This window comes from Giraffa tippelskirchi, chromosome 2 (genome assembly GCF_054371585.1).
Source record: "Giraffa tippelskirchi isolate mGirTip1 chromosome 2, T2T-mGirTip1v1.2.pri, whole genome shotgun sequence".
In the NCBI taxonomy this organism is placed as follows: domain Eukaryota; kingdom Metazoa; phylum Chordata; class Mammalia; order Artiodactyla; family Giraffidae; genus Giraffa; species Giraffa tippelskirchi.
The window spans coordinates 136,414,110-136,435,870 of NC_137276.1; the positions used below are offsets into that span (position 1 = coordinate 136,414,110).

At 37.1% G+C, this 21,761-nt stretch overlaps 1 protein-coding gene across 33 annotated transcripts in view; it reads right to left on the reverse strand.

Annotated features, from left to right (window-relative positions):
• Nucleotides 1-21,761, reverse strand: part of ZBBX (zinc finger B-box domain containing) — a 116,380-nt gene that overhangs the window by 68,297 nt on the left and 26,322 nt on the right. For all 33 annotated transcript variants that reach the window (XM_081532476.1, XM_081532515.1, XM_081532534.1 and 30 more), the window contains one exon: nucleotides 16,602-16,697. In XM_081532476.1, the coding sequence (XP_081388602.1) occupies nucleotides 16,602-16,697 (96 nt within the window). The remainder of the gene's footprint in view (nucleotides 1-16,601; nucleotides 16,698-21,761) is intronic.

The window sequence follows — 21,761 nt, forward strand, 5'->3', positions numbered from 1 at the left end:
ATAGAAAGTATGTCCACTGATCTCAACAAAAAAATATAAATCAGGAATAAATAACTTGGGGAAATCAAAATATTTAGAAGCTGAACAACCTATTTCTAAATAATCTTCGGATGAAAAGTAAATCACAAGGAAAATTAGAAAATTGACTGGAAATAAAAGCACAACATATCAGAATGTATGGTATGCAGGAAAAGCAGTGCTTAGAGTGAAAGTTACAGCTTTCAGTGCTATTTTGGAAAGCAAGAAAGATCTAAAATCAACAATCTAAGCTTCACTTCAAGAAGGCAGAAAAAGAAAAGAAAAAAGTCCAAAAGGAGGTAGAATTCAGAAAATAAGGATCAGAGCAAAATCGATGAAATAAGAACAATTGCAAAAGATCAATGCAACTAAAATTGGAAAGACTTAAAATTTTATTGGTTCAATTCAGTCACTCAGTCGTGTACAATTCTTCGCGATCCCATAGACTGCAGCATGCCAGGCTTTCCTGTCCATCGCCAACTGTCAGAGTTTGCTCAAACTCATGTCCATTGAGTCAGTGATGCCATCCAACCATTTCATCCTTTGTCATCCCCTTCTCCTCCTGCCTTCAATCTTTCCCAGCATCAGGATCTTTTCCAATGAGTCAGTTCTTCGCATCAGGTGGCCAAAGTACTGAAGCTTCAGCTTCAGCATCAGTCCTTCCAATGAATATTCAGGACTGATTTCCTTTAGGATTGACTGGTTGGATCTCCTTGCAGTCCAAGGGACTCTCAAGGGCCTTCTCCGACACCACAGCTGGAGACAAATTTATCTTCTCCAACACCAAAGTTGGATATAAATTTATAAAACTTTGCAAACCTTTACTAAACTGATCAAGGGGTGGGGTGGGGGACAGAGTGAAATACAAATTAATAAATCTATAATGATATAAGAGACATCCCTATAGACCTACACTATTTTCCAGATTATCGTAGAATTTGAAATATTAATGCCAACAAATGGACAACTTACATTGAATGGACAAATTAAATGAAAGAAATAAATTACCAAAAATGATTCAAGAAAAAAAATAGAATAGAATAATATGGTAAAGAAATTGAATTAGCAATTTAAAATTTTCCATTAAAAAAAGCCCAGATTCAGGTTGCTTCACCTGAAAATTCTATCCAACAGTTAAGGAAGAAATTAAACCAATTCAATAAAAACACTTTTAGAAAACAGAGAAGGAAATACCTGTATTCTGTTCTTTTGGTAGTTTCTTGAAAAGTTAACAAATACCAACGTTGGAACTCAACTATTCCACTCCTAGGTATCTATACAAGAGCAATAAGTATATAAGTCTGTGCAAAGACCTGTACACAAATATCCCTAGCATCGTTATTCTAACAGCCAAAAGTCTTTAAAATATCTGTGCCCATCAATTGATGACTGGAGTTAGAAAATATGATACATCCATAATGGAATATTATTCAGAGTCAGAATGCAATAAACCACTACAGTGAACATGTAACCCTGCAAAAGAACCTCAGAAATCTTATGCTAAGTGAAAGAAATCAGACACATAAGACTGCATCGGAACGATTCCATTTATATGAAATTTCTAGAAAAGACAATTCTAAAGCAACAAAAAACAGACCAGTGGTTGCCAGGGACAAAAAGTGGTAGCAAGAGTTGGTTGCAAAAAAAGACCAGGAAATTTTTGGTGTGATGGAAATTTTCTAAAACTCAATTGTGGTGATTATTACACAGATCTGTAAATTTACTTTAAAAATCATTTAACTGTACATTACAATGTGAATTTCATAGCGTGTAAATTAAATTTCAATAAAAGGAATTTGGACTAAAAAATAAATCAACAGACAGGAAGCTTCTTTCTTCACTAGGCTGACTACAGCAGAGATTTGCATTACGGTGAATGCTCAATCTCTTGTCATGTCCCCTTCTATCAGAATTTCTTCCTGACCCATAGCAGTGCTCATCATCACCAGTCCCACCAAGGAAGATACAATTACTCAACACATTTCTGCCCTCTGGGCCACGGTTCACTGGACAAGAAATGAGCACTAGGTTGAGCTCATGAAGATTTAGATTTAAAAATCAAGAAAGCAGCATTGTTCTCCCTATCACTGACCCTCAATTATGTATCTTTGTAATTTGTTAATTACAAGCAAAAATTAGAGAAGACACACAAGAAAAAATAATAAAGATGAAGAAGAAGTTTGCTTGAGCTTTCAGCAATTTAAAATATCCAGCTCTGGTTCTTTTATCATGATTCAGCTACATCAACCCTAATTCCATGTAATGAGACATCTGTGAGGTCATTAACAACAAGAAAAAATTCTTTTCTGCCCAAGGTAGTGTAAAGAGACCTAACTAATACAAGGACCAGTGCTTCCCAACTGAGGCAAGGAGATTTGAAAATATGGGAGGTGTTTTGGGTTTTTGCAATCATTGAGAGCATCACTGAGTGCCTCAGTGGTAAAGAATCTACCTGAAATGTAGGAGACCTGGGTTTGATCCCTGAGTTGAGAAGATCTGCTAGGGAAGGAAATGACAACTCACTCCAGTATTTTTGGCTGGAGAAACCCATGGTCAGAGGAACCTGGCAGGCTACAACCCACAGGGCCACAAAGAGTCAGACACAACTGAGCAACTGAGAACACACATATATCCTGCAGCCTTTTGTCTCTGCTTACAAGCACATATCTAGACTTGCAACACAAAACACATTATCTTCCATTTAACAATATGACAATTATCATTTTATGTAATAAGCAACCAATGAACAAGAATGTAAAGGTTACTGTTATAAAATATTTAAAATAGATAACTGTAAATATAAAGTGTCATAATGCTATCAGATATCTGTTAAGATCTTTTCAAATTTTAAAACTCAAAGATAATTCCATTTCCATCTTTTAAACATGAAAATTTACCTATAGTAGTACTAATAAGTAGCAACAGGAGGCAGAGGAGACTGAAATTGAATAAATTTACCTGTGCAACTTCTCCACATACTACAAATGTTTAAAAAATCAAACTAAAACAGCCTTCAGGACACATAGTAAATCATATATCTCACTGTAAGATGGAAGCTTAAACTAAAGCCAAAGAATGTGATTTACTGCCAGCATTTCCAGATTCCCCCACATCCTTCGCTACACTCCATGATGGTAAGGATTTCATCTGGTAACTGTTCTAAATTCTTACTTGAACTTTTTTTTTCTCCTGAGAATGATATTATGTTTCAAATTACACTCTAGAAGAATTCATCACTCTGACAATGTATCATTAATCAAAGTAAAGAGGGCTGATATTTTATAGCATTTTAGAATGGATGGCACCTTATAGAAGTTAAGGTACAAGAGTAAAAGTTTTAGTTTAGTTAGAAAAATGATATACTTTATGTAGTGTCAGTGCTTCAGAACTCTAACTACCAGCATCATCCCAAACACTGGCTCTCCAGCAATAAATATTAATGATCATGTTGACATATCCAGGCCTCCTTATATGATCCAGAAGTTCCAGTTCAATGAAGTTCACACATGGTTTAGACTTATGTTACTTTCTTTTTTTTTTTTTTTTTTTTATAAATTTATTTATTTTACTTGGGGGCTAATTACTTTACAATAGTTTTTGCCATACATTGACAAGAATCAGCCATGGGTTTACATGTGTTCCCCTTCCCGAACCCCCCACCCACCTCCCTCCCCCTCCCATCCCTCTGGATCATCCTACTGCCCCGGCCCCGAGCCCTTGTCACATGCATCGAACATGGAATGGTGCTCTGTTTCACATATGACAATACACATGTCTCAATGCCATTCTCCCAGAACGGCCCACCCTCACCTTCTCCCTCAGAGTCCATAAAATTGTTCCATGCATCTGTGTCTCTCATTCTGTCCCGCATATAGGGTTATCGTTACCATCTTTCAGATTCCATATATATGCATTAGTATACTGTATTGTTGTTTTTCTTTCTGGCTTACTTCACTCTGTATAATGGGCTCCAGTTTCATCCATCTCAGTAGAACCGGTTCAAATGTATTTTTTTTAATGGCTGAGTAATATTCCATTGTGTATATGTACCACAGCTTCCTTATCCATTCATCTGCTGATGGACATCTAGGTTGCTTCCATGTCCTGGCTATTGTAAACAGTGCTGCGATGAACATTGGGGTACACGCGTCTCTTTCAATTCTGGTTTCCTCGGTGTATATGCCCAGCAGTGGGATTGCTGGGTCATATGGCAGTTCTATTCCCAGTTTTTTAAGGAATCTCCACACTGTTCTAAGTTTGAACAAAATGTTCAAATGTCTCTTTTCATGGTGCTAACTTTCATTGATTTTCCAGTTCCAAAATTTTAGAAGAGATTTACTGCAACCACTACCTTGTATTAAAAACAAAAACTCTAATACTTGCAGAAGAGATGTTATGTCATTTGTATTTCAGGTGGCACAGAGGTAAAGAATCTGCCTGCCAATGCAGGAGATGCAAGAGAGGCGGGTTCGATCCCTGCATCAGGAAGATCCCCTGGAGGAAGGCATGGCAACCCACTCCAGTATTCTTGCCTGGAAAATTCCACGGACAGAAGAGTCTGGCAGACTACAGTCCAGGGGGTCAGAAAGAGTCAGACACAAATGAGCGACTGAGTACAGCACAATAGAGGCAAATAATAGAAGTAAAGACAGAGGTATACACATATGCAGAAACACAGGCGGAAAAAATGTGCTCCATATGCACAGAACCCAAGAAAACATTATGGATTCACTGGTTACAAGGATTGTTGAACATAGTTGGAATTCAGATAGTTTTTAATTATAAAAATCATTTCAGGAAGATCCATTTATGCACTAATGGAATTTTTACGGGAATATGTGTATGCATATAGGTTTTATTGGCCTTACTTTGGAGAAAACACGTTTCTCCCATATCAAGAATATTTTTCCAAAGTCCAGTTTGTTCTGGTTTCTTTGATGTGGATTACCTCATATGCAATTGGTAAATAGGGGAATGATGTCAGCATAACTGTGGAGTTGTATTGATTCTTAAGTTTTCCTTTCCAGCAACATTACTGTTTTGAAGTAATCAGGGGCAAGCTGTCTCACAATTAAAGCCAAAATCTTAGCAATATATAAATACCTTAGGAAAAAAGCTGAAAAGCTTATAAAAAGACCTCCCCACAGTGGGAATACAGACTATTTTAATGACTTTAATGGCCATGCATTCCTCTAAGTTAAGCTCTCTGGAAAGAATGTGAGTGCAGATAAAGAAGTTATAAAGATACTTTCAGACAGTATCTTCTGAAATGGGCTTCCCTTGTGGCTCAACTGGTAAAGAATCCACCTGCAATTGGGAGGCCTGGGTTCGATCGTTGGGTTGGGAAGGTCTCTTGGAGAAGGGAAAGGCTACCCACTCTAGTATTCCGGCCTGGAGAATTCCACGGACTGTACGGACCATGGGGTCAAAAAGAGCCGGACAAGACTAAGCAATTTACACTTCACTTTCACTTTCAGACAGTAAAGAAAGTCTGGGCTGAAGAAGGGAATGGCAACCCACTCCAGTATTCTTGCCTGGAGAATTCCATGCAGGCTACAGTCCATAGGGTGGCAAAGAGTCAGACACAACTGAGCAGATAAACATGTTATAAAGATACTCTCTCTGATTTAAAATAACGGATTAATAAAGGAGACAGCAGTTTGATTCGGAGTTTTCATTTAAGCAAAATGATGACATTAGATGTGAATTGCTACCAGGACCTGTATCACAGAAAAAGAAGCACAAGTCCTCAAGGTCCATGCATCAGTGGTTTTATAAGGAGAGTTTATTGTTTTTGTTAGGGCTTTGATTACAAAGTCTCATAGGATATGAATGGCTTTTCCCTAACTCTAATTATACGTGGAGCCCTGTTAGGATTATCCAGAATGGCAAGTTTTTTAGAAATTATATATTGTGTTATGGCAGTAATACATGTACACTGAAGAATTATGCTTTAGAGTAAAATATACTTTTTATTAAAAATCATCAAAACATTTGCTCAAGGTATATTTACCCAAAGAAATCTCCTCCACAGATGAATTTGGCTAGCATATTTCTATTTATATATTGCATTAAATACAGTGCATGATGATAGTATAAGGATCCTGTTATCTAAAATCAACAATATCAAACCAGACTAAATCTCTCTGAGTCGGGAGCTAGATAAAAAAGAAAGACTACTAAATACATCAAGCAGATAAATTTTCTCAAATTATCATGTATCTATAATAAGATGCAACAAGCCCATTAAATTCCTACCTAGTAAAAATATATTTGCAAAGTAAAAGTTATTTATAAAAATGCATAATTATGAACATCCTAACCATTAAACAGGAATGAAAAAGATTGAGGTAGATGGTAAATGGGCCCCTGGGCTGGACAGCTGCTGTTTGTCAAGCAGAGTAAAACTGGAGCTTTGATTTCCCTAGACACTTTTAAGGGCCAAGTTACTGACAGGAGCTGAGTGCTGCTGAAGTAAAGACATAAGACGACCACTCCCGAGGTCAAAGAGACCTCCTGGACTGCATCTGTGCAGAAAGCCTCCTTGGGGGTCAAAAGGGAGGGGGCACCAACCCATAATAGGTGCTGTCAAACCTCCCACTACCCTCTACGCTGGAATTCATATTGGCAAAAAGATATGCACTCATGTTGGGGAGTGTCCTAAGAATCTTCCTGCAATGCTGGAGACCCAGGTTTGATCCCTGAGTTGGGAAGATCCCTGGAGAAGGGAATGGCAACCCACTCCAGTATTCTTGCCTGGAGAAACCCGTGGGACAGAGGAGCCTGGTAGGTTACAGTCCATGGAATCACAAAGAGTAGGACACAACTGAGCAACTAACATTTTCACTTTCACTTTTTCATGTTGGGGAGTGTCCTAGAGCAGGTCAGATGTGGGAAGAGAATCCAGATAACTGGCCAAAGGTAAGCAAAGACCCGGAAGAACTGCCCTTATCAATCATTTAACTGCCTCTTTACTGCACTCCTCCTCATTAGGAAAGATGCCCACACCCTTTCTCTCCTGAGGTGTATTTCTGCCTTGCTTCTGTCCTAAATAAACAGTCTTTCTCTCTGAGTTCCCCCCATGTTGTGCTGTGTCTCTAGTAATAAACTTTGTGCCTGTTTTTACAGTTTTTGCCTCCTTGAGAAATTCATTTTTCAAATGGGGCAAGAAGAGCCAGGAGAACTTTGCTTCTAGCCTCCAGCCCCTGGTGGTCTAGTGGCCAAGATTCCGAGTTTTCATTCAGATCTGCTGCTGCTAAGTCACTTCAGTCGTGTCCGACTCTGTGCGACCCCATAGACAGCAGCCCTCCAGGCTCACCCGTCCCTGGGATTCTCCAGGCAAGAACACTGGAGTGGGTTGCCATTTCCTTCTTCAATGCATGAAAGTGAAAAGTGAAAGTGAAGTCGCTCAGTCGTGTCTGACTCCCAGTGATCCATGGACTGCAGCCTACCAGGCTCCTCCATGGGATTTTCCAGGCAAGAGTACTGGAGTGGGGTGCCATTGCCTTTTCCTCATTCAGGTCACCCAGATTCAATTCCTGGGCAGAGAACAAAGACCCTGTTGCTGTTTTTCCAAGATCAAGATGAAATTTATCTCCCAGTTTTTTCACATTATTAAAATATATACTCTTTTCTTAGGGCAAACTGTTATTTTACTTTTAATGAATCAATCTTTACAGGTAGTCTTAGTACAAATTTATTCCCTAAAAATAGGCTTTGCCATAGGGTCAATTCTGAATTTTCTATGAAACTTGAAGTAAAAGATACCCTAAATAAATGGCTTGAGCAAAGTTTTCATTTACTGTTAGGATCAAAAGAGAGAGAGAAAAAGGTCAACTTCAGGCCAGCTAAAAGGTAAAGAAACAAGGACAGGAATTTCCATTTAGCAGACACCAGAAAGAAGAACAAGAGTTTGAATAAAAGTCCCCATATAAATATATGAAGAAATAGGAGAAAACTAAATTATCTGCAGGATGAAAGAAAACTGCAGCAGAGGAACTCACAACAGAATCATGTTTCAAATCCAGTACTGCTCATCATATTTCTAAAAACAGATATGGAATTTGCATGAGTAGTACAAAAATGTCAGTGGTATAAAGAACTACTTAGTGCAAGCTAGATAGGAATCAAATCCTGAAGTGTGACGTTCATGTGGCTGAAGTTTATTGCTTATTCTAGCACTCTTTCAGTATAACTTTAAGTAGAACTTAAAGAACCCTTAGATTTTCCTTTCCTCTAAAGGTCTAATGGAAACTATAGGTTTTATTAATCAAAGATTTATGTATTATTATTCCTCCTCGACACATAAAGAGACAATAAAAAATAAGCAAGCACCTGGATACATGCCTCTGATTATAAATGCAATTTACTATTCAATAGACAGTAAATGTCAAATAAAAGTAATCTGGACTCAATATTTAGTACTGGCATAAAGTAACATGTGAGAATAATGAAATAAAACACTAAATGCAGTTAAACTATTTAAAAATAAGACAATATAGCATATAAATGTAATAGCACAAAAGGTAATATATTGTCAAAATTATTAAATCACTTGACACTCAAAAAAAAGATAACAAAATGTGATCTCAGCCTTTCAAATTTTATTGCAACATTAAAAATTCTATTTAGAGAGCAATCTTAAAAGAGCCAGAATAGCAACAAGAAAACAACGTAGGAAATTCACACCTGCAATCTACTTTCTATTTGCAGCTTCAATGCCATATAATTATGCACTATATTAATTATCTTAGCAAGTACTATTGTTTTCAACTAATATTATGTGTACAATGCATCTGGATGAGTTAGCTGCTTTCAGCAATTATGCATATTTGAGATACATGAAGAACAAGTGATTTAATATGCAATACTTTGAAAAACAGATTTTTAGGCATACTACAGTCCATGGGGTCGCAAGGAGTCAGACATGACTAAGCAACTAACACACTTAGGCATATCAGAACAAACTCACCAATAAATAACAATCAATAATTGCCCACTTGTTTTATTACATAGTAATACTGTTGCCTCACAACTGATGATTTTTATCTCATAAATACAAGTGAACATAAAATAGAGTAAAAATAAAAAACTACTGTAAAATTTATCAGACTCCATGAAAAAATTAAGACAATATAAGTAGTACTTGCAAATTATAAATACTCCTCAAATAATTGCATCATTGTGATTGACTAAAGGTTCAGACATGTGATTAGACTAATGATTTTTTTAAAACAACACACATTTATTATCTCATGGGTTCCATGGGTCAGAGTCTAAGTCCAGCTTAACTAGATGCTCTGCTCAGGGTCTCAGAAGACTGCAGTCAAGGTGTGGGCCAGGACACATTCCTTCCTGAGTCTAGGGTTCTCTTCTGAGCTTACAAGGTTGTTGGCAGAATTCAGTTCTTGAGGCTACAGGATTGAGGTCCCAGTTTTCTGACTGTCTACTGTCAGCTCCTGGAGGCTGCCCATACTTTGTCACGTGGCCTCTCTCAGGCCCTCTCACTCCAAGGCAAGTTACTCTTCAAGGCCAACAAGAGGATCTCTCTGACTTAGGAAGGGCCTTAGTTTCCCTTTTAAGGGCTTTTATCTGATTAAGTCAGGTCCACCCAAAATCAGCTCTCTTTCTATAACTCAAAATCAACTTATGTGGAACCACAATTATGTTTGCAAAACACCTTCGCCTTTGTCATATTCTATTGGTAAGTCCTGGGTTCTCAGATTAATGATCTTTACTGCCCCCTCTAATTATTGAGATTAATTATTCTCTGTTTGGATAAGGAGGAAGTCTGTATTTCTCTAAAATTTTACCTCACTGTATTTTCACAAAAGTCTTCCAAGATATATATTACTCTAATACTTTTGAAAATGTCCCTCAAACTATCCCTCTTTTGACTCATTATCATTAATTTACCTTGTTTCCTAGATTCCAAATGTGGATGGTCTAACAAGTAACACTGAATTTCTTTAAATACTATATCCTGACTAATCAAACTGAATGTATGGAGCACCTGCTATGAACAGGATACTTTCATATTTGCTGTCATTTAATCTGATCCTCCCAATATCTTTGCAAGCTCCTGAGCTTGCATATATGAGTTTTATCTTACAGATTCTTTTAGTCTAAATATTACAGAAACACCCTCATTTCCCTTTGAGATGGATTTGGGCCATCACTGCATTAAACCCTCACACTGCTTCTTTCTTCTCCACTGCATTTGTTACTCTGTCACTTTATTCTGTAATATACTCCCTAAACCACTCATGTTCTTCCAGTTCTTCACTGGTGATAGCAGAAGTCCTAGTCTCACTTTTCACACCCCTTTCAAATTTAGTCTCTTCCCTTTCCCTAGCTTTTCTTAGTATGGCATCTAAAAATATCATCATCACAGATACAACTTCACTGAGGTAGAGGCTATTAAAATGTTCCCATATTTAAAACACGCTCTGTATTCTGAAACTGTCTTCACAAAAATCCTTACCAACATTTCTCCAAGGAAGATATAAAATGGCCATAAGCACAGGAAAAGACGTTCAACATAATTAGTCATTGGGGGAAATGTGAATGAAAACCACAGTGAGATACTACTTCATGCTCACTAGGCTACTAGAATCAAAAAGTCAGATGTAAGTGTTGGCTAAGGCATAGAGAAATCAGGACTTCCACACTGTTGATAGGAGTATAAAATGGAGCAGCCACTCTCTGGCCGTTCCTCAATTAAAGATTAGAGTTATCATACAACCCAGAAATTCCATACTAGAGATATAGCAATGAGAAATGAAAACATACCCCCACAAAACTCTGTACATAAATACTCACACCAGAATTATTCACAATGGCCAAAAGGTGGAAATAGCTACATGTCCATCAAATGATGAATGGATAAACAAAATGTGGCATATCCATACAAAGGAATGTTATTTGGCCGTAAATAAGTGAAGCACTAATACATGCTATAACATGGATGGAACCTGAAAAACAGCTATTCATCAAAGACCATCCATGAATATACTAAAATCCACTGAACTGCAAACTTCACATGGATGAGTTGTAAAGTATGTGAGTTACATCTTAATAAAAATTTTTTAAAAAAATTCTTGTCAGTGATGTCTATATATGTGTCCTTTATTTATCTTTTGGGTATAACATCATTCCATTTTCTGAAATTTCAGTTAATCAAAGACTTAATTGACCATCCTTCATGGAGTCTACCTGAGTAAACTGAACTTTCAGACTCACCAGGTTGTCATCAAACCACTCTTGGCAACAGTCTGCTCAGAAGGTTAAGGACAGAAACAACAGTTTGCCCATGAGATGGCATCAGCTGTTATTTTTTGGTGGGAGTCTTGCAATAGCTCACGCAGAAGTACCACTCAGAGGTGAGGGACAGACCTGGCTTAGACTATTTCCCAGAGTCAATCCCGTTGTGATGGTTCTGAAGCCTCACAGGGGCTTAGGTTACAAAGCTCCCCACACTTCACTGGGAGAGCTCTGGCTTACCCCAGGTATTAATAATTACGGCCCTCCTGCTAGAGGCAATCTGCCAATCCAGAGTCATTTTATGAATATATGGTCTAGAAACATAGTTGATATTAAGATTTTTGTCTATTTCCCAGGGGAAAAAAAAAAAAGAGCTAGAAAGGTAACTAAAGGTCAAATTCTCAGACACAAGAGGAAAGGCTTTCCTTAACCTTTCACCAACATAACATACTAACATACCATGTAATTAATTATGCAATCTTTGGTTGTCAAAATTCAAAGAGAAAGAAACTGTGCCATTTAAAATGTAGTCTTAAATTATTTCATGAGCTTGATCGTATCAGTCAGGATTTATTCATGTTTTCTTTCATTCATTCAAAAATGTGATTTTTACAGGCCAGCTACAATGTTAAGCACTAAGAATACAGTGATGGACAAGACAGAAATAGTTCCTCTCCTTAGAAGATCTGAAATTTATCAAAAGATATAGAGGAGAAAATGATCAATACGAAAACAGTTTAAAAAATCCTTTGGCAGAAGTTCAAAATTATATGGAATTATTCATATTTAAGAAAGAAAAGAAAAACTGAGCTAATACTCAGTTGTTTATATATATATATTATAAATATTTTATGTTTTCTTTTGTATAATGATAACTATACTCATAAATAGCAAATTTATATACTGCTGTATAATTTCAAGATATTGACATTACCTGGACTTTAATTTGAGGGAACTTGTACTCCCCATCCTTCTATTTCTATTCTTGTCTGTGAGACTTTGGGAAGAAAAAGAGAGCATGCTCACCTCTGCCTGTTCTGGCTTCTCCAAGGGCTGCCTGCCCTGAGAAACATGTATTCCAATCTAGATTTCCACTAAGGGTTTTTTCTGGGTGAATCCTGCTGTGCCAGCTTCCCTGGTGGCACAGTGGTAAAGAATCCGCCTGCCAATGGAGATCCAGGTTCGATCCCTGGATGGGGAAGATCCCCTGGAGAAGGAAATGGCAACCCATGCCAGTAATTTTGCCTGAAGAATCCCATGGACACAGAGCCAAGTGTGCTACAGTCCATGGGGTCACAAAGAGTAGGCCTTAGAGACTGAGCCTGCCCTGCCAAAGGGAAATGTCTATAATATGAGGGCTGGGAGAAAGGACAAAAAGTTAAATTTCAGGAAGCTGAATTTATCTGCACACCTGTGCTACAACCACTAATTCTGATTGTGTCAATAACAGAACTGATATTTTGATTTCTACCTTCTGACTCTAACACCTATTTCTCAATTGGTTTAGAATCTGGAAAGTGAAGAAAGAGATGTGATATACTGTCCTTCAAAAATTTCAATACATTCTAAAATTGGCCAACAATCATCTATAACCTGATTCTACATTACATAGTGTCACAGATCAGGTTCACCAAGAAACAAATTCTGAGGTTTGCCTGCCTGACTTCTACTGGAGTGTGCTCTGAGAATAATGCCTGTGGGCTGTGGCAGGGTGAAGATAGCAGAACTGAGCAAAGAGGAAAGCTGAATTTGATGCAACTGTCAACCCCCAAAGAGGAGCTGTGATAGTCCATCAGAGTTGTCCTCAATTGAGGCAATGGGTTTCTGAGAATTTGTACCCTAACCTAGACCAGATATTTGACCAGAGGATGGGCTGCCTTCAGAAATGGAGTGTAAACTTGGAGGTGGCAGTTCTCTTTGTGTGAAAGTCACTCAGTCGTATCCGACTCTTCGCGACCCCAGGACTATACAGTCTATGGAATTCTCCAGGCCAGAAGACTGGAGTGGGTAGCCTTTCCCTTCTCCAGAGGATCTTCCCAACCCAGGGATCAAACCCAGGTCTCCCTCATTGAAGGTGGATTCTTTACCATCTGAGCCACAAGGGAAGCCCGACAGTCCTCTTTGGGCAAAGGCATTTCCTGGGGAGAAACTCTGCTATGATCTACCTGCAGACAGCATTCCAGGAGGTTGGGGAAGTGAGTTTCTCAGTTCTAAAGGGGAAGATCTGGGTGTCACAACATAGCATCTACAGTATGTGTGCACACAGGATTTAAAACTGGTACCTTAAGATCATCAAGTAAGTAACCATGTTGTTATCTAAATGACTAGCTATGGTCAAAAAATACTGTATTATTCTAAACATTAACAAATAATGATAGTGTGAATCTAAAAGCTGATACTGGTCATTGTCAAACAAAAGAAAACATTCTACCATTAAGTCAGAAAACATATAGTATTCTGATGATAACTGAGGTTCTGCCTGGTAATTATTCTCCTGTAAGTATGTTCAAACGAACAAATATTCCCACTTATAATCCATATTTATATAGGAATACCTATTCTTGTAGATAAAAAGGATGAACATAAATGCTTCATACTAGAAAACATGGAAATTCTACTTCAATTATCTCTTGTCTCATTACTAACCAACTCCCTTCCCAAGGTTTCTCCTCCGGTTAAGAAAATCTCCATTCCAACTTTAAAAATATACATACCAGAGTATAGTAATGATTTACTCAACCCAGCCTCTCTTTGTGCATGTCATACTTCAAAATGGAATGCCTTTCATCTGTTTTGCTCCCCATTTTCCTTTATTCCTAATTAACCTTGTTCTCTTCTACTTGATCTTTTGTTGTTAAAAGGAAATACAAATTTCCGATATATTAAGACCTTATTTTTCACCAATGTGAGGCTTTCCCAGTGGACAAAATCTTTCGTTTCAACCTGTGTTGTTGAAAATTATTCTAAATATAGAAGTAGAATTTTCATCCTGAGTAACTCCATGCATTTACACATTATTTTTCAGATAAATAACTATTTCACAGAAGTTTGGAGAAGGTAAAAAATAAATAAACTTGTGCTGAAATCACTTCTAAGTATAAATCAATTGTAAACCAAAAGACAGACCCTTTGAAATTATTTTATTCAACATGGAAATGGTAATAGTTTGCCTTCGATAGTTTTTAGGGATTTATCTCTTAAACGAAACAAGATATGCCAGAACAAAATGGTCCCTACTGACTGTGAACTTGGTAAAGACTCACTGATCTGTAGGCTGGGGTTGAAATGGTTTACAACACTCAAAACAGGTCATTCTTAAATGCCAACATAGGTTAAATAATATAAAGTACAGCTGCCATTAGCCTAGAATGCTTGCTTTTTATATAGTATTGCTTAATATAAAGATATAAATTCTCAGATTAGGTATGAATTCAACAGTCAATGAAAAAAATCTCATTACTTCTTTTTGTTTCCTCAATACGTGTATTTTTAAATTAAGATACAGTTGATATACAATAGTATGTGAATTACAGGTGACCAAAAAGAGTCTCATGACTTTTACCAAAAATGGTGAAGAACTGAAAATACTACGGCTGATTAATATGACTAAACCACCAAGCAGAAAGAGATATACACTCACTGCTTAGCAACGACCATCAGATCAACATACAACAGCATCAAGAACCTTACCTTAATGCAGAGGGAAGAATGATGGAAACAAGGAGAAAATAAAGCAAGATGACTGAAGAAAATCAAAGGACTAAACAGCATACAGAAATAGTAAGAAAATGACAGCTAGTCAATGGGACGATTGATTAAAGACAAGAAGCGCTTCCCGGATGGCACTAGTGGTAAAGAATCTGCCTGCCAATGCAGGAGACACAAGAGGCAAGATGGGGGTTTGATTCCTGGGTCAGGAAGATTCCCTGGAGGAGAAAAATACAACCCAGTCCAGTATTCTTGCCTGAATAATCCCATGGACAGAGGAGCCTGGTGGGTTTCAGTCCATAGGGTCACAAAGAGTTGGACACGACTGAGGACTCAACTGAAGTGAACTGATACTCCCTATCAGCTAGCACAATGCCTAAATTTACTGAGTGACAATTAGGAAAATATGCTGAATAAATCGCTGAATGGAATATTGTAATGTGAATTCACAGTGGGGTTATTATACTCCTTACCCTCACAGTGGAGTGCTTTTAGTTAAATTCTATATGATTTATCTATTAACTATTACACTCACTTTCATCTACATTATTTTAATTTCCTATGACTGTCCAGTTGTACAACACTTCCTGAGGCAGGGGAATAGACAGTGGATTTTTGTTTTCCCTCCACACTTCTGCCAGAAGGTTCTAAACACTGAATAGCCACTCAAAAGTAACTGACTTTGGTAAATACTGATAAAAGGAAGGTCAGTTTTAAGCTTTGTGCCTGTTATGACTCGGGTCTTCAGCATCTGTGAGAGCTACTGGTATTTATATATCTTGAAGCAACATGTAATGATTGAAGTCTGCCAGTGATCTTTCCAAATATAGACGATCATAAAATATACAAGATAATATTAAATCCCTTAACCCCAAGGTCCTGGGTTCTCACTTTTATCTCCAGGTCTTTAGGAGCAGGATCCTAGTAGTATTCATCCGTGTAGGGTCACTGCCTAGCACTGACTCTGTACAATAAGTGAAATTTATGACGAACCAGTGCATCATCAAATGTCACTGGCATAAAATGTTAAGTCTATATTTAGTCATATTTATTGTTTAAGTATTAGAAACTTAAAGCCATCTGACAGGGTTTGAGTTAAAGCATTTAAAAAAAATGATCACGCGAGGATAATAAACGCTGGTGACATGTAGGAGGAAAAGTAGAAACCTGAGAAATAAGCTTATTTAAACAACAACGAGGGAGGACAAATAAAAGACTATGTTTTTTACATGAACATGAGAAGAAAGCAAGAGATTTCTACTTACAAACTAGATAGAAATAATACTTAAATCATGTGTTCATTTGAAACCACAATAGAAAAAAATATTGTCTAAGTTTTAAATGTCAAGTTCACAGTTAGAATGCCTAATGTGAAAATTCTAATCAAGCTAAGTGTTTCAAGAGCTATATTAAAGAACAGTTTAAACAGCAAAATAAAATCCAGATTACCGTTGTCAAGTAATTTTAAGTTACATGTAAAGACTGTACATAATAGAATTTTAGAAATTAATGCAAATCATCCTAAATTCTAGATAATTAAACAGGTTTTATATGTCTTCCTGTTGAAACATTTTATAAATACACTACAAGTGGAGCATTTTAAGATGTCATACCTGCAAAAGAGTTGTTCTATGGAGTTTTAGTGCCCCCTTCTGGTGGATTGTAGCAAAGCATCCTGAACAATAATCTTCTCCACATTCAAGGCATACCTTAAAAGATATTGAAAAATCATACAGTCTCATAAAATATTACTTTGAGAAAACATATGCATAAAGAACTCATTGCTCTCATCTTTATTTCTCCAATTACACATCAAGAAATTGAGAAGCCCAAGGAAATAGGACAACATTTGTGCCAGTTAAGATGTAACTTTGAGAAAAATTAACTTGAAAACTCTAATTATTCTCATGACAAAATAAATATAACAGCTGCAAGTAGGCTTCAGTGCTAGTTGCATGTATGTATGTACAATTTTTTAATAAAACACTAAAAAAAACCCCAGCAACCTCAGATCAAATTTCTTAACCAGGTAAAAATTAACAGTGTTATCTCTAGGTCAAAACTACTTCATCATGAGTTCTTTTATCTTTCTGTATGGATTTACATGACATAATTTGTTTCAAAGGATGCATATATTATTTGTCTCCAAAAATCCCCACAGACTTCTTTGAATGATACTGCTTCACTGGTGATTCTCAAAATGTGATTTTTAAAAAACTTAGATGATTCCTCAAAGGAAAAAATTATATATAAGAAAAAACATGTCAGCAATGCTTATGCCTGACGAAATGATTATGCACAAGTGTGTATTTGTCTCGCAAATCCTGCTGCTGCTGCTGCTGCTAAGTCGCTTCAGTCGTGTCCAACTCTGTGCGACCCCATAGACAGCAGCCACCAGGCTCTCCTGTCCCTGGGATTCTTCAGGCAAGAACACTGGAGTGGGCTGCCATTTCCTTCTCCAATGCATGAAAGTGAAGAGTGAAAGTGAAGTCACTCAGTCGTGTCTGACTCCTAGTGACCTCATGGACTGCAGCCTACCAGGCTCCTCTGTATATGGGATTTTCCAGGCAAAAGTTCTGGAGTGGGTTGCCATTGCCTTCTCCACTAGCAAATGCCATATGCTGTTAAAATGTCATTTTTTAAATTTGTGGACAAGTCAGAAAATGTGATATATTTCTACCTATGATGGTGCTGAGCAAGAGTGAAAGTGAAGAAAGAAAATGAAATTTTTACTGCAAGAGTAATTACTACTGTGTAGATGTACAGGCACCCCAACACCTCTTACAGTATAATAAAAAATAGTGCAAATGGCTAATAGCCCTCATTTCCTTGAGTTTCGCCTAGGTTGAGAATAACTGGTAGCACAAATAAGAAAGCACGAGGCTTAGAGATAGGAATCCTTTGCCACACTCCCTTCGGCTTTCTTTCATTTCCTCCCCCTTTCGGATGCCCACCAATCTTCTCCCCTCCTTCTTCTCTCATTGTATCAGGGTACAATAAGCATAAAGCAGCTGGAGCAGACTGGCAAGTGACAGACCAGGGTCTTCTGCCTCGTTCGGTTCAGTGGTAGCCTGATGTGCAATTCAGTGGTGACGCATCTCAAACTGCACCATGTATATGAATCTCCTGGGATTTAGCTACAGTGCCACTCTGGGTTGGGAAGTCTGAATGGGATTGAGATCCTGCATTCTAACAAGCTCCCAAGCTGGTGATGTCCACCAGCTGTTGGATGCAGACCACACAGTGAGTAAAAAGGGATTAGAGTGTATAGGATGAAAAAAAGTAGACTAAACTTAGGGGAAGGTGAGAGGTTAAATTAAGAGCTTGGTACTAACAGATACACACTGCCATATATAAAATAGATAACCAACAAGGACCTATTGTATAGACAGAGAACTATATTCAATATTTTTAATAACCTATAAAGGGAAATAATCTGAATACACACACACATATATAACTAAATGTATATATATATATATATGTATATATATATATATATTTAACTAAATCACTTTGCTGTATACCTGAAACTAACACAACATTGTAAATCAACTATATCTCAATGAAAAATAAATAAAACTCAAAAGGAGTCCATTAATTTTTTTAAATTGTATTGCAAATTCTCATATGATGATGCAGTTACCTACAATAATGTAGCCATGTTTATTAAACATGAAATGATTAGGAAAACACTACCCAAAAAATGTTAAAAGAGTAACTAATTTTATGTAACTAAAATGAAACTAAAAAGGAAGAGTCGAATCAAATAACAATATTCACAGCATTCGGGGGGCATTTATTCATTGTTCTAAGGGCTTCACGTGTTCCATCTCATTTAATTCTAACAAGAACCCCATAAGGTTGGCATGACCATTGCACCTCCATTGTGAAGATGAAGCAACAAAGGAACATAATGATTGAGAATTTGTCCAATCGTTCAGCTAATGGAGACAGGATTTCAACCCCAAGGTCTGACTCAAAGCTTAAACTCTTACCCATACCCACATTACTAATAATTAATCATTGACCATTGATTGCAGTACTAATCATTTATGGGAAAACCTTGATAAAATCTGCAGTAAAATAAATCCAATATGTCAAATGATGGCATGGTCTAGTATTTATCAAAATTCAAGTGCATTTGTCAAGTGTGATTATAGCTACACAAAATTGGATTTATAATTTTAGTGGAAGAAAAATAAGTACTATCCCTGGTACAAGAAATAGTTATAGCCTGTCAACTCTTGTTTCAAGGGCTATAGTCTCAAATAAATGAAGATACAAACAACTAAATCCATAATTTTTAAGTACAAAGTTAAAAGCTACAATTTCACATACACATATGGAAGTAGTATTGTATTAATGTAGGCTTCAAAATGTATTCTACAACATACCAGCTGATATTTTAATGAATGTCTCATAAATATTGGGCACCATTTTTACCATGTAATATAGACGACTGAATGTCAGTCTGAGCATATAGTGAAAGTAAAGTTGCTCAGTCATGTCCAACTCTTTGCGACCCCATGGACTGTAGTCTGGCAGGCTCCTCCATCCATGAGATTTTCCAGGCAAGAGTACTGGAGTGGGTTGCCATTTCCTTCTCCGGGGATCTTCCCAACTCAGGGATCAAACCCGGGTCTCCTGCATTGCAGGCAGACTCTTTACTGTCTGAGCCACAAGGGAAGCCTTGAGCATATAATTCTAGGCCAAATATTTGCTAACAATAGACTTTTAATGAAAGTAACCAAAGGGATATTGTACTGGAAGATCAAAGCTGGAGTCACAGAGCAAGCTTATATATTTTGTTATACAAGCATATTTGGATTTAAATTGGGGGAAAATGACCAACAACAAAAATCTTTTTAGGCAGTTTGTATAGCTGGCAGGAACATACTAAAAACACATATAAGGACTTCATTCCACCACAGATGATTCGTCAATGATGGAATACCCAAGCGCAGTTCTAGCAAATAACTTTTTTAATTTGATCAAGGCTGGGTCAGCTATGCCAAGACTTCAGAATCCATCTGAGTTTAATTAAATTATCCACATTTGCCAAATTAATAAGTAATTTTCAATGATCCATTTCCCTTTTGCCATAAAGAAACAGCCAAAAGCCTCTGGAATTTCTTTTCAAAATAAGAAATCTGCAAATTGAGGGGTTTATTTTTACCACCAACATATATGAAGATAACATATATAAAATGTGCCAACAAAAAGGCATACAATTTACTACCTCCTCTTAATGTGCTAGGCACAATACTAAATACTTCACATGCATTAACCATTATCTTCAATAACTCTAAGGTCTAGACTACTGTTATCCGTTTTATCCCATTTTACAAATGAGAAAACAGAAATATAAAAGAATTAAGTCATTTGCTAAAGGTCACAGAGCTAACAACAGGTAAAGTTGAAATGCCAACCTCCAAAAGGCAAGCTCTTAATCCCTATCTCCCATCCCTATACAACCTTCCCTGATGAAGGTCATGCCATAAGATACAGAGAGGTTGATTCTGATTATTCAATCAGCATGACCATCTAGAATGATAGAAGCTAAGAACACAAGGTAACCTTAGAATTTCAACACTACAGAGTTCATTACGTTTGCCAAGCTTGAAGTTTTTTTAAAAAATAAAATTGTGCTTTAGCAAGCATGATGGGATGTTATTTTCATTTAAAATCAAACAATATCCTTTCTTAAGTTAGAGCCTAAATCCTGGCTTCTATTTACAACAGTTTTCAGGCAGATCAGTTTTGTAATCACTGTACACTGTCACTCTCATCTGCTTTCCAGCCAAAGCAGGTGCCATTGATACGGTCTGGAATGTCCTTTGCTTGCCTTTCCTTCTCCCTGGAAAAACAGATCCTTTATTTCCAAGTCAAGCCTTATCTACACATGCCATTTTTTTCAAATTCCATGGCCTTTAAACAGTGTTCAACATAGAAAAGGAGTCACAAGAAATACTGACTCATAGCTCCTATGCCAAATGATTTTCAGATCATGAACAGTGGATTCAAACAATTCAGTTCTGCCCTTAAGTCCCTTTTAGCTTTCATACTTCGAGTTTCAGGAATATTCCCACTTGTTTATATTTTCTAAACATTTCTGGGTAGGTATAACTTGCTAAAATTCCTCAAATTATTGTCCACCATTACACCAGTAAGAAGAAAAGAAGTATTATATAATAGTAACAGCATTATACCAAGAGCCAGGGTTTTACATTTAGTATTATTAGCTCTTTACTAGAAAGAATTCTAAATCTCTGAGTTCAGTTAAAATTGCCATGAAATAAGGGCCAGTAATACAATCTTAAATCAGGAGTGATTACAGCTAAATTCTCTGAAATTATAATAAATATTAGTTATAGTAACCCACAAATATTAGTTATAACCATTACATTCTTTGGAGAAAAAACTGCTTCCAAAGTGTGTGTGATATTTTAATTGCAAACGATATTGGACATCCTTCTTTCGGCTAGCTTCAATGATAACAATATTTTCAATAACAGAAACGTTTCAAAGAAATGTGTGTGCTTGTGTGTTGTGCTTAGTCATTCAACCATGTCCAACTCTTTGCGGGCCCATGGACTATAGCCCGCCAGGCTCCTCTGTCCATGGAATTTTTCAAGCAAAGATACTGGAATGGATTGCCATTTCCTCCTCTAGGGGATCTTTCCAACCCAGGGACTGAACCCACATCTCCTACGTCTTCTGAATTACAAGCGGATTCTTGACCCTTTGAGCCACTGGGGAAGCCCTAAAGA